Raw genomic sequence first — 26,342 nt, 5'->3', positions numbered from 1 at the left:
CATGTCGTAAAAAAGTCAACTCATATTTAAAATACCTTACGAAACTTAGTTAAAAGCTCCATTAAATAGCTGTTATTTGAACAGAACTTCCATCATGTTATAACCCTGTACCCTATAATCATGCGGTATTTCTGTCATGTTGGAGCTAACAACTTCCATCATTTTGTCAGTTCTGTCTACAAAACAGAAAATTACCTTCACAAGTTCCTGAGATTTATGCTTTTAATTACCTCCTATCTGCTTCACTACCCTCCATACCCAAAGAATCAATATAGTCTTATAAATAAGAAAAATGTAAAATGTTTGACAGAAAATAATGACAGTTCTGTACATTTTTATGTGATGTTATTGATTATTTTGTTTTTTATCCTTTTGACAGCATGAATGATTTATTTAAATCTGTAACGTCAACTTCTGCTAATACTTGCCTAAACTTAAAAAATTTGCCTTCTGGCTTTTTAGAAAGATGAACTCTATCATCACATCATCTTTATTAGCTTTAAACACATTCAACAATAAGATGACCTTCATTGTCTCTTAATGCCAAATTATTACATCTACTTTTCTGATTTGCCTCAAGGCATTTCCTCCTGATTCTTGAGTCATCTCTTAGTTTTTGAGATGACACCAAAAATCAGGGCTGACTTGCATTCATTACCCACACAACAACACGCTGTGCAACTCAAGTTTATTTTCAATCCAATTATACCCTATGAACAAGACAGTGCCCACCAGGCTGTACCACAGCCAAAGATATTTCTATAAGAAACAAAGCGTACAGAGGGAAGTAGACATTTTTGCTTATTTTAGGCATTATCAACAGATGACAAAATCTGTTTACAAAAAGGGCACCTCCTAACAAAAATCAGAACAATAAAATGTGGACTGCCCAGCATCATGCGTTTGCAAGTTTGGTTACAGAGAAGCCTGGTTGCTGGAAAAAGGGATTAGATTAGAACTGGCATTACTGTATAGTACCTAAAAGCTCCCAGAAGTCTGTGGACTATCACAGACTCCTTTGGGTTGGAAAGGGCCTTTGAGAGCAAGTTCAAATGTGAAGTCAGCACTGCCATGTTCACCACTAAAACATGTCCCTACACATCCTTTAAATACCTCCATGGGATGGTGACTCCACCACTTCCCTGGACAGTCTGTTCCAATGTTTGACAACTTCCTTTTGGTGAAGAAATTTCTCCTAATATCCAATCTAAGCCTTCACTGGACCAACTCAAAGCAGTTTTTTCTCATCCTATCACTTGTTTCCTGGAAAAGAGACTGACTACCTTTCAGGTAAGCATAGAAAGTGATAAGGTAACCCCTGAGCCTCCTTTTCTCCAGGCTAAACAATCCTAACAACCTCAAGACTAAACAATAAAATAAAATAATGAGGGAGAAGAGCAGAGAAACTACTTGAACACAAGGCAATAATTCAGATAAGGAGAAAAGGGCAATTCTGCAGAAACCAAAGAAATATCCTTCCAGCTACAACTCACTTTTCCCTTATGGCTGCAAGCTACAGTGTCAGATGCCATAATAGAATAGACATCCTGGGGGCAAAGCTCCACAGCTGCTAGAGACTTATTACCACATGCCAATTGAGGAAAAAGACAAATTTGACCAAAAAACAGCTAAAAATATTAAAAAAAAGACAGTCAGAGTATGATGGTGAATGTCTCTAAGTATGAGTCAAATACTATAATTTCTTTTTTTGGAAGAGTACAGACATATCAAGTTAAGACTAGATAAAATTAAGAATTTGTACACAGAGGTTTTCTTCATGTTGTACTTTTAAAAATTGAAGACTGGGAGATCCTGAAGAGCTCAGTTAGAAAATACTATTCAAATTATATGGCAGAAGAAAAATCATTCTACAAACTTTATTTTTGAAAAGAAAGAAGCCATCACTTCAACATGCACAGTCCCACATCAAGACAATGTATTTTTAAATATTTAAATTTTAAAATTTCCTCTCATCTCTGATCTTTCTTTTCCTGCAGGTAGCTGCAATCCCTGCGCCTCTGAATCTGATGCCAGAACACTCTCACCAAAGCTAAATGTGCAGACACATAAGCAAAAGAAACCTCAAACCTTTGCAATTCACTGTATTAATTTAGGGGGAGGTTTGACGACTACAAATTGACTAGTCTGATTTTTTTTTGATTTTGGTCTATTGATTCAGACCAGTGAGTGTCCACAGCACAAGGAAAAGATTGCAGGCAGGGAAACCAATTTTCTTCTCACAGATGAATAACCACTGTCTGTGTTTCTTGTGCAATTGATAAAGCACCACCAGAATGAAGTCAGCATCCTCAAACACCATGCAAATGAAATTCACTAAGGAGAATTAAAAAAAAATTAAAAAAAACAAAATAGACTCTTTATAGTTTAGTTCTGCCATTTTAACTTCATTAAATTGCATAATTTAGGTCAGAGAAAGTTCAAAGGAATGGGATGCTTATCAACAACAAGAACTATGTCAGCCTTGCAGAGCCAGAAGAAACTGCAAGTGTGGAGTGACTGCACTACAAATCTCATTCTGCAATGTGCTACACTGAAGTTTTAATGCAGATTAGCAGAGTTTGATGCTACTCAAAAGCATGTCACATGGTGGAAACTGATTTCCTGAAAGATTCAGCAGTTCAGACCTATATGACTCCCTTCTTCCCCAGTCAGCAAACAAAGGATGGATTGTAAAGATTATTCCATGCCCTGAGCACAATTTGCACTTACTTTTGGTCCAAAGGGACCAAAAAGAAAAACACATGCAAAGTCCAGATTTTTATTTCTGTGCAGGAGTTTCAACAGGCTAAGACAGAGCTGTGAGCCTGCAGAGCTTGGTTGAAACCCCACTACCGGTGAAATGATACAATACAGTGAAATTTACCTCAGTAAAACATAACAAGGCCAATTATGGGAGGGGAAGAGGTGTCTATTTGGATAGGTGAGAATAACATCCAAATAAGATAGGATCTCACTCTCAGGAAAAAAAATGCTCATACAAATAATTCTTTAGATTAAATGACTGAACCTGAAGAAAAATTTAGAATCTTATTTCTCAGGAGAAGCTAAATAATGCAATGAAAGGCTAGAAAGCCTTTGAAATAGAAGTACTACACTATGAAGACTCATTCTCCAAATATTCCTGGATGCTGAGGTTATGAAACAGTTGTGAAATTAGATTTATATTTAAGTATCTTCTGGTATTCATAACACTGCTATAACCTTAGCACTTTCCAAAATCAAATTTCTATGTTGTTTGTGGCCGTGGTAAACTAAACTGCTGTAGAAAGTAAGGTGCTGCATTTCAGCATGTAAAGTACCACAGACACAGTGCTTCATCCTTTCTTACAACCATTCATTTCCAAAGGATGATGATAATTTCTAGGAACTACAACTGAATATATTTATCAAATTTAGGAAGAAAGATCACACCACCCTATTGAATACACCTGGCACAGAAGAAGAAGGGTAGTTTGAAATACTTTTTAAAGCAGAGTATGAAATGCACTTTTTGTTTTACTTTCTAAGTCTAGACAGGAGAAATTGCTTGGTTGACAGAAGTACAAAATGATGTAACAGATCTTTTTTTGTTCGTTTGTTTCAAGCACTCAGTTGTGATTCAATTTATCTGCCTGAAGTGCTGTTTGTCCACCTGAACGTCAGCACAGACAAAGTGAGTGACCCCTCTGGGGACAGGTCCCATCATCAGGGGGATCCTGACCTCAAGAGGGGAGGGAAGAGTGAGGGCAGCCTGAGCCATCTCACTGGTGATGGATCCACCTCAGAAGCAAGATCCATGAAGCCAAAGAAAATTTTAAAAAATATTATTGGTTCCTTGATTTAATCAGTAAAAGCACATACCTGGAACAAGTACCAGAGCAGAAAATATTTTTTCCCCTTAAATATTAACCTTAAAGTAGAAAGACAAGCAAACTAAATTTAAAATAATGACTTCTGAGATCAGTTAACTAAGCAGATATGGGCACTTCAAAGGAAGTTTAAAAAACTTGTCAAACGATGACAGATTTAGAAATCAATCTGAAGCTGAGATAGCACTGCTTCAAAATCCTTACCAGCCTAGACAAGAAAGGCAAACTGGGGAAAATACTTCACAAGACACTTTTCAAAGTGCAATGTTAGAGGCAGAGAAAACCAGGGTAATGGGTATGGGTGCTTTACTGCAAACCTCTAGGAGCACAAAATACTCAAAGGCTTTGGAGGAGGTGCCTGCAAACTGTTTCTGAGACAAAAATGATGAGAGAAAAATATATAATATTAACCCATCACTTCAGGATTTATTCTTACCCTTGAGATTAAAAAAAAATCTGGGAATTTGAGTTTATTTTTATTAATTCAATGACATTACGTAATGTAATGTAGCTTTCATTATATTTTTCATACATAACAATGTAATAGTTTCCAAGAACAAATACATACTCCTTAACTGTCAAAAGTTATAATCTTCTTAGATGTAGTTTCCTTGAATTTTTTTAATTTTCAAGCTACTTAGGAAGAAACATTAAATGGTTATATATTTTTAAAAAACACCAGTGTAATCTTTTGTAATGATTTTTTTTTTAAATTAACCTCCAGGAAACAGTTTCTTTGAATTTCTCATACTCAAAATGACAGCTAGAGCGAAGTATTTATATTTATTATAAATGAAAGTTTTTGGAAGAGTGACTTCATTCAGAAATGGAAAGACTATCAGCAAGGACATACAAACAACAAGAAAATGCTATTTCTTCTGAAAGGAAATCAAATATGACCTGGAGAACTCACTGGGAAGCTTTTCTGCTTCACTTCCTTTTTTTTTTAAGGAAAAAAATCCCTCAGGCAAACATTTCTTTTTGCAATACCTGTTGAAGGTTATTGTACCATCAAGTACCATCTCACTTGTACCATCAAGTGAGATATCACCTATGGACATGGCATTGCATAACATGCCAGAGCTATCCAAGAAAATTGAGAGTTCATGCTTTATGGACTTCTGCCTCTGAGTGGACAAAAAACCAACCAGGCTGAGCAGAATGCAGCTAGAACTCGAATGAGTTATTTGGGAAAAAGAGATTTAGATTAATTATACCTAATGCACCAAATTAAAAAAAAAAAAAGGAAGAAAATTGGCAATACTCACATCAGAGTTAAAACGAAGCTGGCAGACATTACAGGAAATGACTTGCTTCTTCTTTGGGGGAATGGATACTCCAAATGTATGGTTTATGACTGCTTTTTGCACAGGATCCATCTGGAGAACAAACAATAACCAATTTACAACTTTTCTGGGCAATAAACAGTACAGAAGAAAAATTTAAAAAACACAAAAACACTTTGAGCAGAAAGCTCTTCTCTTTTTTTCAGATAAACAGGAGAAATAAGATTCCAGCCCTCACAATAATAAGATTTAACAAAGGTTAGGGAATTGGTAGCATGCCAAAGCTGATGAGGAAAATGCAGCTTCATTTTTGCTGTCATCCCCAGGTTACTAAATAGTTCTTTCCTCAACCCTGCACATCTTCTGGGCTGCAGGGCCTCCCCTACCATACCTGAATTGCAAATAAAAGCCCTCCCCTATCACCCACTGCTCCAACAGACATATTACAGAAGCCACTTTTGCACCCTGACAAGTTACTGTCATTCATTTCTACATGCTTTCCTTTGAGTGATAAATATTAGCACTTATTTGAAAAATATTCTCCCCTGGAGATATCTTTGTGAAAGGAGGTCCTTTGCAGGCTCTGCTACAAATAACACTTGCTGGGAAAAGAGGTTGCAATCCCCAAGCATTTCCATGCAGAACTGATGCGTGACAGAGCCCATGGGAAGGCTGAAGTCTGGAGGAACCTGAAGGGAGTGTTTGTACCAGGAAAGTTAGCACACTTCAGAAAATATTTAAACACTGCAAGAAACATGAGATAAGGGAAAAATCTGAATATATTTCTCCCAAATTTGACTGAACCTTTTCAAGAACTCAAAACTTATTACATCTTTGCTCAATATCAGGACTGCTGTTGGTCACAAATATTCTCAGGATCACAGAACGCTCTGGGCAATGACACAGGGTGTTCAGAAAACAGAGTTTAGAACTGCTACTGTGTCGAGGCCTCAGTCATAACATGTCATTCTTCCTGATGTGACACGAATACAGATTAAAATTCATTTCCTGATGCAAAACTACTCAAACTAAATTTTCTAATTAAAGAAAAGCAGAATATTTGGTCTGGTCTCACAACTGAATTTACTCTCAGCCTGATGTTGAACCAGATGACATCTGAGACCCCTTTCAACTGAAATGATCCTGTGAGCATCTGTGTATGTGTGGTCCCTCATCCTTATCTGAGATAAACAATAGATTATGAAGAGGAGAGGGGAAAAAATGGAAGTCTACAACAACAGATAAGTGCTCATTTCCCCATTTTGTTTCTAAACCAGTTCAGAAGAAAATAATTTTATTTTTAATAAAGTTAGATTTTTCTGAAGCTTGCTTTGCAACCACAGTGATATTTTTTCCTTTGCGGTACTATTGGAAGAAACAACACCTGGCTGTTTAATCCCAGGTGATACACAAGACACACTTGGTATTAAGCCAACTTGCAAAAGGGCAAGAGAACAGCTGAAATAACCGATCCACTGAAGAATTAGAACAGGAAATTACCTGCTTCTAGACTTTCTAAACATGAAGATAAAGACATTAATTTTCCCTTAGTACAAATTTTAAGCTTCCAGAGAAGCCTGCACTTTGAGAATTTTCTGCACATATATATGCACACACAAAAAAACAAATTCAAGAAAAGCATACTGCATTGTATCTGCCTAAGATATTCCCCAAATATATTACCTAACATTAAATACTTTTTTTTTCTTTGGACAGTGGCTACATATGTTTCTTGCTGCATTCATTTTAAACCAAATGAATGATTTTGTAAATGGCATTAGTGATAAATTTTCCAGAGAGGTAATTTAATACGTATCTTCTGCCACTAAATACTGTAGTTCATTGCCACAGGGGTACCTGGTGACAATACAAAAGTAAAACCACTTCATCTGGAATGATCTACTAAATTATTTAATGATGCATTGTTGTTACAATGGATTGTGACAAAATCGAAAAAAAAACCTGAAATAAATGCCCTTGTTGCCTGTTTCTTCTATTTCTAGGACATAGTGAGAGTTCAAAGTCTAAAAGCTTAAAACACAACAAAAAAAAACTTTTTCTGACTTGTACCATTTATGGCATTGCCCTACATAATATATCAAAATTATACATGCAGATTAAAAGCTTTTTGAGCATCCACTTTATAATAGATATGACAATCAATATATATTATTACATTTATTACACACATTAAAATATTGATGTATTATTAGGGAAGAGTTGGCTTGGATTTTTTCTTAAATGGAAGATATTTTTTTACATTTCAACTTAAATACTTAACTCAAAGTGTTAATCAGTTAGTCTAGAAGAAAAGAGTAATGTTCAGAAGTACCTCAACCATTTGGAGTGTCTGAAATCGGTGAAAAGAAATAGCAAAAATACCCACAAGTGTCTGCAGTCCCGTTTCAAACAAGGTACAAAGGGAAGAAGCAGTGATCAATGATTCCTCTGTGCACTCCAAATAACAATCCACAGCGCTAGCGCGAGGCAAGGCACTTCACAACCACACCATGCAGCCTGTGCACAACCTCCCAGCTTCAAACAGATGCAGCAGCACAAGAACAAAAATCCATGAAAATAATACAGCTCATGCTGCCTCCAGAAAGTACCACTTGTGATCCCCAGGGGAGTGGGTAATGATCCCTCCCAAACCAGAGCCCTGCATGCAAGCTGGTCATGATTAGAATTCAAGAAGTGCAACATTAACAATTAATACACTTTAAATATGTCAGAAACTGGGGTGGATTACAGCACACTGGAAAAATAAAATAGTATCTCTCTGTTAGAAGATTAATGCTGCAGGGTAAACTGATCTTCCATCCCTACACAAAATTATCCTCTTCACTGCAGGGAGGGAGGGAGGGAGTAGAAAAAGAGGGAGAGAATTATTTGTTGAGGTATTTATTAGGAAATGACGCAGCATAGTTTGCCCAGTGGGGAGCACCAGTATTTAAGAACCAGACCTATAAAACAAAATGATAACAGAAGCTAACAGCTACCACAAATGCAAATAAAAATTTGCACTATGCTGTTTATGCTACAGGGGGATTTAACAAAGCAATTAATGGTGCTCTGGTAGACATAACTAGGTTTAACAACCTGTTAGTATTGTTCTCCTATTTTAATTGCTTTAATAAAAAGTTAAATTTAAAAATGTCATTCCAAGAAAGTTGAAGACACCATCTTTTTTGCAATGAGTCTTGTTAAAACCACTCAAACTATTGAAGCGAGCAAGGATTAAGAGAATTCCGACGGAAATACTCTATACCTACTGAGATTGCAACAAGAACTTTAAAGGCATCTAGAAAATACAAGTGTAGCAACAGACAGGACAGAACAGGGGCAGCACTGACATTGTATTTCCTACTGCTTTTTTCATATTTTCCCATCAAAAAACTTCCCCACTCAGGTGTTTTCTGTGTATTTGATAAATTCCAGTGACTTTGTCTTGCATAGTTACCCCTGAAACTGATGCAAACCAGTTTTCATTCTTTGCATCTACTTCCAATGCCTACAGTCCTTAGTGCCAAGAAATTATTTTTGTTTAAATATACTTTCATAAAATTCAATTTTATAAGATCTATACCACATCCTGAGTTATCTTTGTGCCACTCAGTCATTCTGTGTACGGAAATCATTCCATTCCTCTCTACATTCTTGTTGCCTGCCTCAATTCTACCAAAAAATCAACTAATTCAATTAAATATACTGAGGATATGGACAGGAACCATATAAAAGACCCTGGATAGATCAGTATTGAACTCTGAGCTGATGTTTTCAAGGAACCACTATTATAAACCCGAGCTCTCACTCCCAAGTCTTGATAGCCAATTCCTAGTACACTACTTTCTATGTCAAGTTTTGTGAATTTTTACTTCCATGTCCCTCACTTTAGTAATATCTAGATGTAACTTCACCAACACCACTATGTCTGGCTTGTCAGTTTCATCAAGGTCTTTCACAAATTTTGTTGTCCTTCTTAGTCCTCACTACCTTGGAGAACTTTTCCAATAGCAAATTTCCTCAGCTCACTTACCTCCCAAGCAACTTTTTGTCATCCAAGAGTCTTCTTATGCCAATTTAGTTTTCTCAAAAAAATCTTTGCCAAGGGGTTTTGTAAAAAACCTTGTCAGTAATTCAGACTATGTAGATTTAAACATCCTTATTCACATGTTTGTTGACCCCTATAAACAGGCTTGTAAAGAAGGATTTATCTTTAGAAAGGAATTTATGCTGACAATTTACAAGCAGTTTACAGGATGAGGTATCCTATTATACTGTTTTTATTGAAGTTCGCCTCAATATTGAGGTATTCATTTGCCTGGTAAAAAACTCCATTCTTCACAGAATGGATTTTAAAAACATGCATCATATTTGCCACTTTTAGTCCTCAGGTACAAAGCCAGTTTTAGATGAGCTGTTACACCTTATCATCAGCAACTCAAGAATTTCATCCTTGAATTCTCTTACTATTCTTAGTACCAGAAGCTCTCCCTGCTGTGCTGTGTATCATGGTACCACAGATTCTTCTGGTGCCTCCTGGGAAAGGAACCAGACTACAAAGAGACATGAAAGTAGGCACAGGAAGAAGTGGAAAAAAAAAAGTGTTGGGAGTAGTTGCTTGGTGAAACCAAAGTTCTGGTTATTTTGAAAGATCTGTTTATATACAGCAGACTGTACAAACACTAGATTATGAGTCTCAGAAATAAACTGCCATGATCCTGAGGGGAGGTAAGTAACAGGAGCATAACCTTAAACCTGAGTAAGGTTTAAAATTGTGATTAGCAATGAATGCCCTGTTACCTCTTATCATGATGTAACTCTTGTGTCAAATATAGAGTTAACTGTTAGACAAGCTTTTGTAAACATAATATTGACAGTGGGGATAAGAGATGTAACTCATATCACTTAACCAGCAGGTATAATAAGCTTCTGAAAAACACAGAGAGTGGCCTTCAGCTGGTTTACTCTGATAAATAAAAGTTTTAAACCATATGTGGAACAAATGGATAATATAATCCAGTATTTCCCTCCAGAAAAAAACACTGGCATATACAAATTACCAGTGTAACATCTAAATTAAGTTCTGAAACTCCCTGTGTTTGAGCTCCAGTTGTTATGAAAGCCAAGTACACTGCCACTGTGGAGACTGATCATACACAGAACCTTATCATAAATTCTGCCAGATATACACAGCCCCCTACCATAACTGTACATATTACAATGATTGACAGAGTGACAGAAGCGAATACACATACTCAGCAAAGCACATACTTAAAATGCCCAGCATTAAAATCAGAAACATTAACATTGTGATGTAATGCTTGGCATGCTTGGCCAACACAAACCAGCAAAAATCTGTTCTCTCCACATTTGTGCTGCTTTTGTTCCAACAGGGAACATATTTCTCATTTGACTAATTCTAGGCATAATTTAGTGTTCAAGTCACTGCAATTCTGTCACACATTTCATTGTTTATTTTGCATCAGGAACACTCGTGCCAATTCTACTGATGGAGCTGTACCCAGAAGGAGGTTGTAGCAAGGGAGCGTCACTATCTTTTCCCAGGTAACAAATGACAGGACAAGAGGAAATATCCTCAAGTTGTACAAAGGGAGGCTTAGACTGGATATTAGGAGAAAAGTATTACTGAAAGGGTTATCAAGCATTGCAACATTGGCCAGGGAAATGGTGGAGTCTCTATCCCTGGAGATATTAAGAAGACATGTACATGTGGCACTGAGGGATATGGCTCACTTGTGAATTTGGCAGTGCTGCCTTAACAGCTGAACACAGTGATCTTCAGGGTCTTTTCCAACATAAATCACTCTGTGATGTGAACAACTTTCTTTTCTTGCAGGAAAGCCATCAATACTCCCTGCGCATCAGATCTCCTTGAGTAGCACACAGTGTCTCCAGAGATGTATTTCTGTAGTGTGAGCCTGCAGCTCTCTAAACACTACCTCCCTACACCTCTGCCCCTATGCTCTCTACAACATTTTGTGCTTCTTAAAAAACAGGCAGATGTAAATAGCCAGTAACCAAACCAGGGGTGACTCAGATTCTCAGCAGCTGATTTGGAGACTTGTGCAAACACTTCATTGAACAAAAAGAACAATTAACTTACAACATTATTGGGGTTTGTTTTTCTTTTTACAGCAGTCCTGTGGTCTAGCTGAGGGTTGCTTGAATCACCTTTTTTTTTTTTAAGGAGGTTCTCAATGTACTTACACATAGCACATTTGCACAGAGCATGAAATCTGGATCTCAGGGAAATCAAACCCAGCCATACTGAGGTTAGAGAAAGTCCATGATTTTACTTTTTCTTTTTAAACTGCTGAGTAGATGTCTCCCCAAGTGCAGTAAAACAAGCATCCACTAAGAAAGACTACAGACCACAGGGACTAGCATCTCCCTTCCCTTACACATGATTCCTAAAATACAACAACAGCATTGTACTCTGAAGCAAACCTCTCTGAATGCGACCTCTCACTGTGTTTATCTGTCCCCTCAACTTGGCAGCAAGCTCCAACCTCCCTGAGGAAAACAGTGGCTGTGATAGCTGGGACATCCACACACTACCACTAGTCAGTGTAATCAGCAGGAAGCATCTTTAAAAAACCCAAAAGTCTTGCTGTAATTCACTTGTTAACATCAGATACTACAGCAATCCACAAAACGTTGCTGAAATAAGAGTACTGAAAATAAAAAAGGAAAGAGACACCTCTGGTGTTTACACTTCTAGTTCAATTTTAGTACGAGACAACTAAAAGGACACACAGAGCTGGAAACAACTTTTATATCTTAAAAGAAGTATTAGAAATACTAATAAATTCAGCTCTCTCATTCTCCTTTTAGATTAAGGCTCAGTTAATTTTGCTTTTGCAAATTCCACATTATTTCTGTTAACAGAGTTGCAGGGCTAGATCCCTGGACTTCAGAGACCAGTTTTCCATCTCCACCTCATAAGCAGCTAAATTTCTTTCCCTGCATTTTTATATTCAGTCCTATGGTATAATGCAGAACCTCTGGGTGTGTTATCCTCTTGCATGTTCCCCCTTTAAAGTAAGTTTGCATGGAAAAATGAAAAAGAGGCTGATTCCTTTGTGTGCCTGTATTAACAATCACAGAACACTGAAAGGGACTTCTGAAGCGATTTACAGATTTGGGTTAGGCAAGAGGGAACCATTACAGCTGATTTCCTGAAAAATTTATGACATAATTTCATTCACTGAGAAGGTTCAGCCCTTTCTATTACCAAGTCAAATAATTTGTGGTCAATCAGAGCCTAAATTTCAGGAAAAAACTCAATCTCAACAGCTTGATTTAAAAATTTCTAAACAAGTTAATTTACATGACTGTGGAAGCAATACTTGCTTCCATAGTTATTATAAGCCCCTCAATCTAGTTGTGCTTCTCTGTTTAAGGTCACTCAAATACCTTCTGAATAGTGCAGGCACTCATGCACTGCAATCATGCCAGCTCTTAACCTTCCCTTTGATAAACCAAGCTCCTTAAGCTGTTCACAGTAAAAAGCTTGATCATTTGCTAGCCTTTCTCCAACACCTTTGCAGATTTTCAGTACTCCATTGAAGCCCAGTGAAAGTCAGAATCCATGCTCAAATACACTTTCTCTTTAGCCACCTAATTACATCCTTTCTGTTTTAACAAGAAATGCATTCATCATCTTTCCTCAGCATTGACTTGGGAAGCAAAGCCCTAAATCTTTACTGACATGCACATTTATCCCTCCTGTGCTCTAGCACAAGCAATGTCACCATCACACATCCTTCTCTCTCTTAGGATGTTTTCTGACCCACTTGTAGAGGGCTAAAACAGCAGCACACTGGGAATCTTATGTTGAAGCTGTGACTGCTTCAGTAAGGTTTGCACATAGGAATCTGCAAACAATTGTCAGACCAAGATCAGGAGGCTACTGATGAATCCCAGTCTTCTTTCTCCTATCCTAGTTCTGAAATCATGGGTTAGAGCAACATAAGCAAAAGGAAAAATTGAAACAAACCCAGAGATTTTCTAACCTTCTGCTTTTTGGACTCCTCTGTCTTTGTACTACTCTAGCCTAAATCAAGTAACTGATATAAAAAATCAAAATCAAAGATAAATAAACTCTCAACTCTTCCTACCTCTCTCCTTTCCATGTAATGTGATATGATTAAGCCCAGAGGTCAAAAGGTAACTGAGAAAACACTTTTGAACTATTTTTTACTATTATTTTTTTCAGTGCTGTGAATATTTCCTTCGCCCTTCTTTTCCTTCATGCTTGTATATTTATCGCATGTTAAAAAAATTCTAAGTTAGAATATCATAATAAGGATAGTTTTAGTCTTAAATTTTCAGAATTTTCTCAAAATTAAATAACACTGCTATTGCTGTTTTACTAATCTTTGTGTAAAACATTATGAAAATGTAATATTTGATTCCTATAGAAGTGCTTGACCCAAAGAAAAAAAATTGATGAGCCACCACAAAAAAAATTTCTAAATCTCTGCTTCTTCTCAAGCAAGGATATAAATACAAGGCTTATTCTCAAGCAAGGATATAAAGACATTAAAGGATTGAGTTTATTATGAGAACACCAAAAATAGATTTAACCTTTATGGTAAAAATTGTTGAATTTTCTGCTCCAGACAAGATGAGACATTTTTATGGGTGAAATAAATAAACAGAAAGCTGTTGAGAATGTTTTAGGATAAAAGAGATTTCCCCACCAAACAAATGGAGAATAAGTAAAAAAAGCAAGTATCTGTGGGTCAGTGCTTTTTGTTACATGAGACTGAACTAGCTTTATGTATTGGGCAGCTTCTTTTTTAATCCATCCAGATTACTGCTCCATCATTGTGCAATACTTTCTTTGTATCTGTAAAATGAACTGCTGGGACCATGACTGACCAAACCTGAGAACAAGAGTGAAGTCCAAATCCAATAGTTAAGCTCAAGGACTAAGACAGTTTTCTTTCCCTCTGTGGCTATGCTGCCCATAGGTTTAACTGTACATGAGTGATTCATCTGAGTCTTATATCACTTATTTGTAAAATGGGGATAAAAAAATTTGCAACCCCATAAAAGAAGCTGAAAGGTCTAAATAATGTGTTAAAATCCTCTGATAGGTGTTATATAACTGCTATTTATTATTAAAGCTGCTGTTTTTCAGAGCACTCAGCTGTGTTCAGCTAAACAAAAAAAGTTACTGTCTTGCCTTCAGATCCAGGAAAAAATAAAAACATATTGTAGTTTGAGACTTGCTGAAAAGCAAACCAATAACATACTCTGAGAGCAAAAGTATTCTTGTTATAATACCTATTACTAACTGGCAGTAAAATAATATAAATAGGCAAATAACATGAAAAAGTACCTGCCAGCAAAATCCTTCCAAAAGATTCAAGCCTAAGAATTGAATCTGTACTAGATTTTTCTGTACTCAGAAAAGGAGCTTAGATAGCACATGGGGCAAACAAGATTCCTGATTTTTCCTTTCATCTTTGAGATAGTCCTTAGCTGTGACCCTTTTCTACTTAAAAGTCTACTCTAAGTTTTGATGAGTTTTCCTGCTCCCAGGCTGCTCCAGAACACCAAAACACAAAAAATGAATAATATTGCATTAGGTACACTTGAATTTCCACAACAGTTCTGAAATATGTTGAGAGGTTAAGGACAAACTCAAAGCTTTTGATTAATTCTGCGAACAGGAGAGAATAAAGACATAAGAAATCTAGTCTTCTGAAATGAATTAATATAATTACATTTCACACACTGAAAAAAAAAAACTAATAAGAGATAATTTATGTATATATAGAGACTGGAATATGAATGTATAAAATGGTTAAATATACATGAGAAGAAAATCAGAACCAAGAATTGCCTAACTCTTTTCACGGCTGTCTTCTGCTTTTCACCATATATATGAAATAAGGCCTTTTTCCCTTAAAAATTAATAATGGAATTTCTGTTTTGGGTTTTTTATCGACAACATACACAACAAACTTTAAAATGCTTTTGATTAAAAAAGTACTGTATTTAGATATGAATCTTTAAAGGATTCCTCTAATTAAGCCTGCTCTGAAACTGAACGCAGTATCAAAATCTGTTGGTTTGGTTTTTTTCTTGATGTTTGGTGGGGATCTAATTTCTTTAAATTTAAGTAAATGAGAAAAAAAGCAGGTAGAAACCTGTCTTGTCTAACAAATACACAGGCAAGAAATGGATGCTCTTTCCCTAGTGGTAACCTGTGTAAGCAGCTGAAGCTCATGGTGTAAATGGACAGACTGAATATAGAGAAGACTGGTCTGACAGGCACAGCTACTGAAATCAGCCTTGCTCTGTTACTTGAAATGAGCTGGTCAGTGCTCCAAGCCTGGGAGCACTGTTTGCTAGTTGTGTTGCTAGTTTCCAGGCATGCAAAGGAAAGCAAAGTTTCACAGTGCAGCTTTAAACTGCCATTACCTTCAGATTGTCATGAAGTTGACTGTATTTAGATTAAAAGACTACAAGTACACCCACATTCTGAAGGAATGAGTATGACAAGAATTACATTTCAGCTGCGTTTTTATAATATATTAACTAATAATTATTGCAGCAATTCTCAGTTTTGCACGGAACAATGTGACAAAGGTCCCAGGTACAGTAGGAAAACTCACCATGTTCAGCCAGGATACTGCAAAAGCAGCCACTTCATCAGACATATGGAGAATTACTTTTCTATAAAGCTGCTCTAGAATTTTGCTTAGAACTTGTAGAACTCAGGTTTGTAATTAGGAACTAGCAAAATCTTTGTAAGCAGAGTGGTAAAACACATATAATAATAATAACTATATTTCTGTGACTGCTGGCTTTGAAGGGAGATGTTTTAATAACAGTCTATTTGCAAAACATCCTTCAGTTACCTAATGCCTAAAATATCTATGATTAACAACCCTCTCCCTTTAAAAAACTTTCTTGCATCAGGAACATACAACTAACTTGAGAAGAAAGCAATTCAATGCAGATAAAGGCTTCTGAGCTTCCTGCGTTGACTAGTAAAAGAAATAAATATTGCAGAAATGTAACAAAGTAACTCCAAGCTTTCTGTTAAGAAAGACATAAAACGCATAGCCAAGGACCAGATTTTATGGAGGACTCAGCAAATAATAGGATTTGTACACAGAAACTGTACTTCTTTAAAGAATTAGGATGACCTAATTACTTTTACATGCACTAGTGGATGCAATGCATCAATTTAGAAACCATTTTTCAAAATCCACCTGGTGGATGCCAGACTCCTGCAAAGGGGTAGGGAAAGGCTGCGCTTGGTGACTTCTGTTCTTCACCAGTGCCTGTCAGTGCACTTCCTCCTTGGAGACAGGGTTCCCTATCTGGCTGCTGATCTGGAAACTGAGAGAAGGAAGCTCATCCATCCAATTCCTCTTTGAAAAAATGCAAAAGCAATAGGAAAATCTATAAAATAAATAATTTTTGAAGAGATTCTCCCTTAAAGCTTGTCTGTATTCCTTTAATAAACACTTTTCCCCCCTTGTAATTATATGTATGATATTCTAGAAGAAGAGACAGAAAAGTGCTTATTTAGGCTTACCAATTTTACAGAGCTGCTCTTTGCAAGATTCCTGACAGGAACTAGGGGACCTGTACCTTTCTGTTAAAATACCAGAAACTGAAAAAACTGTCAAATTCAACTGACAACTGACGGTGAAATTCAATTCTGACAACCCCCCTGGTTTTGGCAGCTTTTCCCCCCCATATCTAACTCAGTGTATCTTACCAGGTGTTTTCTTCAAGCTCACAGGTTTTTTAAAGTTTCAAGAAAAGACTCAGGTATTTTGTGGGAAAGATATACCACCTTCAATAAACATTTTTCAGGGCTTTCACAGGCTGAGAAGATTTTTTCCAAAAACTCCTACCACAGCTGAAAGAGTTCTCTGCTGCTTTGCCTCAAAGCTCTAGAAAGACAAAGAGGGATTCCTGGCTTGGTAAAAAATGCCGAAGAATACAAAGAAAAGGGACTACAAAAAATTGAGAAAATGATCACATGGAGAGTAAAGGGCCTCTGTAGCTAGGTACTTGGGCAAGAGATAGCAAAGACTAGCCACAGAACAGAGGTCTGTGCTGACAGAATCTGGGCTTGATTATGTGGTCCCTGAACTTCAGCTTTCCTCACCTGTATCTCAGAAAATACCTATTACTTTTCTTATTTCCTTAATAAATGGCAATAGGACAACTCTTCATGTTGTGAATTGGATGATTCTGGCTATGAATTGAAAAATGTGAACTTTTATATCCGTAACAACTAGAAGTGAAATAGGAACATTTTTAAGTTTTCAAAAGAGGAATGGAAGGAAAACCTGAAGTCCTTGTCTGCCTGCATTATTATAAAGGATATAAGAGGTTTGTAAGAAAAACATTGTCGTGTCTTAATTAAAAAAACCCTAACCAACAAAAATCCTCAAGAAAAATATCCAGCTACCCTGCAAAACACTACTCCTAAATCAATTGCTTAAATTTCCTTTCTGTGTGGGTAATGAACGTAAAGTATGGCTCTTAAAAAATTTTACCTCCTCTCTGGAGTCAGATAGAGAGGACCAGAAAAGGTCACTTCCCTTCAGCACTCCAAAAAAATAGAAAAGGGGAATTCAGAGCACAGGGACAGAGTGCTTGGATAAAAAGGATGGTAGATAACGGGTTGGCAACATCCAGTTGGCTGCATTTGTAATCTGCTCCTGCCATATACAATCCTGTGCTGCAAAGCGTACTTTGGCACTGCAGCAGGGTGTTAAGTGGCTGAATTCAGACCCTGCTAAGGAAAGAGAAAGCTCCCAAGCCACAGTGTCCTGCCAGAAAGGCAGAAGAGGCACTTGGCACAGAGGGGTGAGTGAAGCTGGTGATACGGGTGCCCTGTGCTCTTATCTGCTGAACTCAGCTTCTGCCTTGGTGATTACTGTGCCCTTCAAATGAGAAAAGATAGGCAGCAAATAAAAATGTGAGTAATAATTGAAAATGCAGAAGAGGAAAGAGAAAATTAGTTCCTCCCTGTAGTTGTCTTGGGGGTAGGCCAGGGATACTTAGTCCAGGCAGGGCTAATGTTGGAGAAGAGTCAGAAATTTCTGACTGAGTTACTAGTCAGCTCCTCTTCCCTTCCTGTAGCACATTCCAGCTGGCTCACCTTCACTGGCAGATGTAAAATATCTCTGGTCCACTTTGCAAGGGGACTGAGAGAACTCTAATATAAAGAATCAGCATAAAGCTACTTGAAGAGAAATAAGACACTGAAGCAATAACTAGGCCACATTAACCCATGTGTCCTCTAAAACATGAAGGGTATGAACTAGCATTTAGAAACCAATCATGGGCTAGTTAGATGCAAAATGTTTCACTAATCTGAAAGCTACAAGAGATGCTCTAATCTTTGATTACCCCTGAGGCCATAACAAACTCAGAAAGAAGCATATGAATTGCTGATTATTTTCTATGATGATAGAATCTGAGAAGCTGCTGATAATGTATTTGTGCAGATTGACAGGTCCCTGGCTGTACTACTTCAACTAAATGTGAACCATGTAGTACTGCTCTCATTTCAGGACAAGGCAGAATATACTGGAGTTTTGTGATTTCTCTTTTGGGGAGTACACAACCCTTATAGCAGGAGATGGAGACAGTGATCATGAAGTGATCAGTGATCTTGACGTTGCAAGATAAATCCTGGCTTTCAGCCACTTTAGCACATGTACCATGATGTGATCACAAAGTATCCTTTCATCATTCAGTACACCTGGATGACAGGAGATAAAGATGGAAGATGGATGACAGGAGATAAAGAATCAGGGGGTTTAGAGAAAGAATGCGTGGTAGAAACCAGCAAGTGTAAAATTCAAGATCATGTTAGAATAAACAGACAACAGGGATCACAGTAAAATTAACTTTGATTTCCATTGACTATATACTTGACATACGTATTTTGAATGTAATCAATATGCAAGTTTTTAACCTCTTAAGGCATCTTTAGAGTCATTTTAGTATGCTGAAAAAGAACTCTGCTTAAACAATACCTTCTGGTCCACATCCATCTCAAACTGGAAGTACCAGTTTGGGAAGTTCCTATAATGATGGTTCTTAATTTTTTATAAACAAGAACATTTTCAGTAATAATATCTGATAATTTGATTCAAGCTCTGCATTTCAGATGAGGTATTGAAATGGGGTATTCCATTTGGAACCTGATGCCAGGACAAATGTGATGTCACCTTGGGATCCACTGCTGCAGCATTTCTGACAGAGGGTTTGTCCTTCCATGCAGCAACTCAGGCTCAGACTCTGACAGTCTGATCATGCCTCTGCTGTTCTGACAAAACTACTTGCTACTGATATGAAAAGAGCAGGGAAGACAGCACCTATTCTGCAATCCTCTTTGCTTGGAATCTTTCATCCTGCCCTTACAAGATCCCCTTCTGGCTGATCTGTTGAAACAGAAAAGTTTTATACAGAGGAATAAAGATAGGTATCCAGTGAGTTAGTGCAATCACTCCCCAAATAATTTTTCCTATATAATAAGTCCTAATGAACAAAGACAAATTTAATTGGGGCATGAATTGGCAATTTCTATACATACATCCGCAGCATATTTAGAACTATTGATTTAAAGAGAAGCAAAGGGGAGACAGCTTAAGCTAAATCACACAATTCCATCAAGAAAATAAGATATGACTGGAGTAGGCTTTTCTTTTACAAAATCAGGGTCTGCTCACTGCTTCAGCTGAAAGTACCCCTGGTGGAGAGAAGCTAGGGATCAAAACACTTCCATAAACAAAATGGGAACACTAACGTTTTATCTAGAGAATCACAGATGTTTTCAGAACTGAAAACTGTCAAAGTTAACGTAATAAGAAAGGGTTTACCCTAGATTTTAAATATGTTTCCATAAATAAGAGAAGTTCTTTTGGGAAAAAACTGTAGGGACTGTTTCTTTGAAGATGTTTATAGTTAATACATTTTACCTTGTTTTTCTGCCTTGGTAGTTACTGTATTAAGTTCCCATGCAAAAACTTCCCTTTTTTAAGGCCACTGATGTTAAGTTAGAAACCACCTCCTGGCAAGGTTTAGAAAAATGTTTCTGTCTCTGACAGCCATTGAAAATGCAGGTGGATCCAAAGAAGTTTTGTTTCAGACCAATTCCTTCTGCCACCTTCAATGAACTAGTGCAAGCACAATTAGCACCCCAGGAGGGTCCCCTCAGCCCCTTGGAAGGCAAAGAGATGAAGGGAAGCACACTGGAGGTTTCCCTGTCTGCAGTCCTTGACAAGTCCTCCTATGATGAAGCGCATAGATTTCCTAATTGATCCATAAAGGAAATTATGGCTTTTTTGGCTTTTCTAAAATTCACTTCCGCATAAGATAAAAGATTGTGGCTCTTTGAGTGATGCATATGTTATGGATCAACTGGATTTTGCTTCTTGAACTCAAAATCATCTTCTGGAAAAATTGTTTTAAACACTTTTATATACTATTGCCACCACTTTGGAATGAAAAAGGAAAAAAAAAAAGACTACATATACAAAAACCTAGAAATCTACATTTGCAAAGGTTGTGCTAAGTTAGAAATAAAGGAAGTGCATGACAGCTGGCATTCAATGAGCCTGTCAGTAGATAACCATGAATGACTTAGTTTTCCAATGAGTTTTGAAGGCCATTGTGAAAGACTCTTAAGGGAAATCAGTTCTTGCAAGATAAATGGCAAAGTCTACATATTAGAAATAGAAAAGTACTGAACCACTGTTTCTTAAAATATAGAGTTTAAATATGTAATGTCTGTGGTATAGCAGCATAATTTTATATAATTATCAAAACTCCAAGGGAGGAAGTAGACACCAAGTTGGCAATGTTTGCCAATCATCCCAGGTCTAATTTCTAATCAAACCTACAGAAGTTTGGAAAGAAATGACAGTTGGGAATGAGAAACCTGTCAGGAATTAGGCAAATGAAAGGTAACCCAGATAAATATAAACTAGGCAAAACCAGTGTAAATATAAAAATTAATCTGTCTCTAGAGGCTACTGCAACTCTGATATTCAGTAATACCACCAGAAAGCAAATAATGGTTGTTTAACTCTAAAACTACATCTCTGAAGAAAAGTTTCTCTGAGTCATAATGAACTGTTCTGTGAAAAAGCTCACCTAGAAAACCTGTGCATGTGGAAAGTAAACAAATCAGTAACAAACAAAATTCCGGAGAGTATTAGGAAGTGGCTGGAAAATTAATATCAATTGCATCATGTCTAGATATGGTAGTGACACACTGCTTCTTTAGTAATACGGTATCGAGTTTTGAGCCTGCTCTTTTAACATACCTAGTTTTTTTCTAATCTTTTAATCTTTGTGCAAATGCACATCCCCACATCACCCTGATAAAGGCACACTTTTCACATACATGTTCTGCAATGAATTAACAATGTTTGCTGCTGTTCATACGCTGGGCTGCTGGCACGTGGGAGAAGCTGGTTCACCTGTCACCCCACACCTGCCCCACATCCCCACGGGCTGCAGCACCAGGCCTGGCAGCAGGGTGGATTTGCACAGGATGAGGAGAAATAATGCTGCTGCTGTTCCAATTTCAGACAGACAGTTAGTTTGTGGAAGGAGACACTTGGCAGCGGTTCAGCTGGTGACTGTGTGGTGGTGGTGACACTGCTCCCCTTTCCGCCCCCCTGCAGCCACGGTGACAAGCGCAGTGTGCAGCAGTGCAGGTGACGGTCACCTACAGACACACCGTACCTGCTGACTGGGCAGAAGTGACTCAACAGTTTCCCTCCTCTTGCCATTAGCTTAAACATTTAAGCTAAAATGTGATGGCAAACAAGCATTTTGATAACACTCATTGCCTTTTTATGAGCTGATAAAGAAGTGAGAAGTAAAGAAGGGAGTATTTTTTTAATTGCTGCTCTGATGAACTTGAAGAACCGCAGAAGTATTATTTTGGCAATATTTTTTTTTGTTTGTTTAAAAAAAAAACCCAAGATGCTTTACCATAAAGTTAAAATAACAAGTTCACATTTTTCATATTGGCTGGCTGTGCAGTTTTACACTTTAATGTTAAAATTATGCAGAATTAACAATATCCTCCAGTTGCTTTCCTGGTTGTATTAGACTTAGCTTGATTCACAGCGGTGTAGGATTTAGGTCTTACCTGTCACACCTGTCTGTCCATTAGCTTTTATTTTTTCCTTTTTTACCGCATATAGAAATACACATGTCCAGAGAAATGCTCCAAATAATTTTATCATTTCTCAAATGTTTAGCATAGCATAGGGTTGTTTTTTTCCATATGCAAACACCACCTCAAGAGACCAAGTTAAAAATCAATCAGCCCCATTCACAGTGAGAAGGCTGAACACCACTCCAAGCCTTTCATACAGCAGGAAAAGCCACCACTGTGGCACAGAATAAAAGGGCTCCCTAGAACTATGTAAGCAATGCACTGTTTTAAGGCAGCTTCAGGACTGGATATTAGAACCAGGTTGGAAAGCATACACTGAAACTAAATGTGGAAACACCTTTACTTACTGTGTTAAAATTTGGGAAGAATCCAACAGCAGAACTGCTGTCCACAGGGAAGGACATAAAGGGTTTGATATCCAGGGAAGGCTGCATCATCAAGGTAGGTGTGCGCACAAGGGTGGGAAGTGTAGTAGTGCCTGCCAAGAGCAAACAAAACCAGGAATTCATGGTATTCTCCTTTCTGCAACACACACAGTATAGCTGACACAACTGCCAAGAAAAAAATTATACAGGGGATGATGAAAAGGCTCTGTAGGAGTTAATATCATTAAAAGGAACCTATTTACACACAGTACAGATGAGGCAGAGCACTTCCCTATGGCCATGGATACTCAGAAGCTGAAGAGAAGACATATGGTATATAAATCACACTGGCAGGTAGAATAAATCCTTTCTACAGCTACAAAATTCTACTTGTGCCAAAAAGGCCAGGATGGGTGCCCACGAAAATCAGCTGCTTTTGCAATTCATGGTTGCCTACTAGATCAGCCAGCACAGACAATACATATATGCTGAAATCCAGAGGTTTGTTTCCAAATAGTGATCTGCATGTTATTTTTTCCCCTCTTCTGACTAACTATCAGGTGCTACACAAACAACATTTCATTGAACATGTAAAAATTTGCCTTTTTTACAGTGCAAGGCAAATATTAGAAAACAGCCAACAATTAAATAATCAGCTAGCATACAGATGAACACAATTCTTTACAATGCAATGCTATTTCATAAATTGGAGCTCTCCAAACTAAAGTTTTCTAGAAATCTACATGCTGAATTTTTTTCTGTATACACTTAAGAATCATTGCCCAACAAGATCCCAAAGGAATGGTCAGGCACAGATGTCCAAATATTCATTTTAAACTAGCTATCTACTCTAGTCACACAAGAAGTGTGCCTAGCACACAGCTCCCAGCTATGCCTGTGGGAGTATATTTTTCCCCTGAAACCATACAAAATAGATTTCAAATAAAATTTCCCTCATTGAAATACAAAATGGAAAAAAAAACCCAAAAAACAAAAAACAAAAAAACAGAACCAAAACCACAAACCAGAAAAACCCTCAGTGTCTCCTTCCTGGATTGAATAAATAATTCAACACCGACAGGAGCAGGCAGTGGAACATAAGTGTCCCACACCTCTAAAGGAGGGTGAGTCATTCTGTCTCTCCTACCTCTGTCACAATTTCTCCTTAATTACCTCCTCCTCCCACTCATCAGTGGCCAGCAGCTGGGAGCATAACAGGCCTCCTAGGAGCTTCCCTTGTCTCAAGCACAGCTTACACAATACCTGAGCTTTTTCTCAGAGAAGACATCTGAGCTTTTCTAGCCCAGTCAGGAAGGGGATGTGAAGGAGGTAAGGGGAGGGGGACTGAGAGCGAGCTAGAAGGAGGGGGGTAGAGAAGTAAACAAGCAATTTTCCTTCTCTCCTCCCATAAAACCAAATCATTTGTGTCCACTTGCAAAATGCCAGGCAGTCCGTATGTGCTGCATGAGCACCAGTCTTCCATTAAGGGATCTCCCTTCCTGCCTGTTAAGGACACACAAAACTGAAGGCAAAGGAGAGATTTTCCTCCTTTTCACTGTCCTCTCTCCACAGTCACAATTTCAAGTCTATCTTATAGTATCCAAGAGGAAAGCTAAGTTCAGAAGCCAGATGGGGGGGGCTTCATGGATTTTTTGGATGAACACTTATAATTAGCCCTGAGCTCCATTTTTGTTGATGCTGGAGACACAGTCATTTTGATCTCAGCTGCAGCATAGTAAACATTATATTATGGTCTAGCACATGAATAGCAGGCTGTAATCTATTCTCTGTTTCTTCTATAGGAAAAGAATCATGATTGCACAAAGATGGGTCAACGACAGCCATGCAAAGAGAATGTTTCATACCCAACAGAGCTGCACTACTTGAAAGGAAAAATATGCATGAGAAACTGTCCCAGAATATTTTCTCCCTTCTTCTATCCCAATACTTTCATAAATGTCAAGTTTGTTCCTGCATAAGCCCATGAGACTAATTGACAGTTGTGCCTAATTAACTGTACGTCAAAGCTTATTCAAGTGAAGTCACAAACGTCAAAAAGCTAAAGGCTAACATGCCTATAGTTTCTTATTCATATCCATAATGGAAAAGATGAATCAATAGGAAAGCAGCGTGTCAGAGAATTATCCAAAGAAACTATCTTCAACTGCAAAAATTATGATTATTTCTACTAGCTGGTTCTGAAACAGTAGATTTACATAATTTGGATTTCAGAGTTGCATTCAAACAGGAACTATGTTGTATTGAATTACCTAAAGGGCCATCATCAATCTAACTTCTGCAAGTTTCTCTTTGAAGTTCATAAGCAATTAAAGATCTGTGAAGTTAAAGAAGACCTATCCTCTCTTTACATAAATGTACTTCAATGAAGCTATGGTTACATATTCTAACCCAATTTTACAGAAAAAAACTCCAACAGAATAGACTTAGATTGTGACTGACATTTGAAATCAAAGTTAATTTTCTGATACTCTCCTTATTCAATGTATAGAAAGCATATGGCATAAAATCTTTAAGGCATCCTACTGAAAAAAATGCAACCTTCTTTGTACTCCTTGGTTGAGCACAGAATCTTTCATGTGAAAAAGACATCTGAAATCTCTCTTAGTTTTGCAGTCCATGTTTTTTCTGCTGCCTGAGTAATTTATAACCAGGAGACTAAATTACGTCTGGAGCCCACACAGAAAATAAAATATATACACCTGCCAGACTAATTAGTGAAGGCATTAATCATAAAAAATACGTTTGTTTTATTTGCCAATTTACTACTTCAACAATTGCCAGTCAAATATCGATAACCCTGTTGGACTGAAGTTTGGCTTTTAGACTCACCTCTGAAAGCCTCTGAAGGAATTATCTTGTCAAGGTGGCCTAAATTACAAGTAGAAGCACTTCATGGAAAAATCATCAAATCAAATGCAATGGGCAGTTTTGCCCTGGCATTTCTCCCAATGGTCAAATAGATTCTTACCACCACTCCACCAAATCTTTATCCAGACCTGAACTAAGCAGGAATATTGGCATAAAAAATGTGTTGCTGACAAGCTTCATTATCGTTATCTTTCATTAATTTAACAGATGTTTATAATTTCAGTAGCATTTTAATGGTAAAGAGAACTTACCATGTCAAGAACAGATTGTTTTAAACTACCTGTAAATCTTTACAAGAAAGAGCAGTTATATTTATTCCAAAGGCATTTGCTTATTTTAGCTTCATACTTGTTAAACGGTGTTTTATAAATTCAATTTTGACTACCACAGCAGGAGTTATCTAAGTACTGGGAATGCATGCTGTGGACAGACTTTGCAACAGGCACTGATCCTCACTGGTCCCTTTTACTCTTGTCAAAGAGGAGGAAAAGAGGCTTTCAGATGACCCAAAATGTCTCATTTTTTAAAAAGCTTTTCTTCTTCCTACACACATTTATCTGAACAAACAAGTCCCTGTGTAACAGGTGCTGCTCCTCTTTGGCCATGTACGCATGGCTTTGCATACACTGCAATGCAGTGTGTACATGGCCAAAGCTTGCTTCATTGGCCCTGGGGACACTGATGTTTCTACAGAAGTTAGGAAAGGTTGTAATCTTTA

General features: G+C 37.5%; 1 protein-coding gene across 6 annotated transcripts in view; it reads right to left on the bottom strand.

Moving 5' to 3' along the window:
- Window positions 1-26,342, bottom strand: part of ZNF385B (zinc finger protein 385B) — a 149,093-nt gene that overhangs the window by 30,122 nt on the left and 92,629 nt on the right. For 5 of the 6 annotated variants that reach the window (XM_036387173.2, XM_036387169.2, XM_036387168.2 and 2 more), the window contains 2 exons: window positions 22,718-22,848; window positions 5,138-5,248 (listed from right to left, as the gene is read on the bottom strand). In XM_036387173.2, the coding sequence (XP_036243066.1) occupies window positions 5,138-5,248; window positions 22,718-22,848 (242 nt within the window). The remainder of the gene's footprint in view (window positions 1-5,137; window positions 5,249-22,717; window positions 22,849-26,342) is intronic. The other variant, XM_036387172.2, reaches the window with a different exon arrangement.

This window comes from Molothrus ater, chromosome 7 (assembly GCF_012460135.2).
Source record: "Molothrus ater isolate BHLD 08-10-18 breed brown headed cowbird chromosome 7, BPBGC_Mater_1.1, whole genome shotgun sequence".
Classification (NCBI taxonomy): Eukaryota; Metazoa; Chordata; class Aves; order Passeriformes; family Icteridae; genus Molothrus; species Molothrus ater.
Note: the sequence above shows the minus strand (reverse complement) of the source record. Positions and strands in the feature narration are given on the sequence as shown.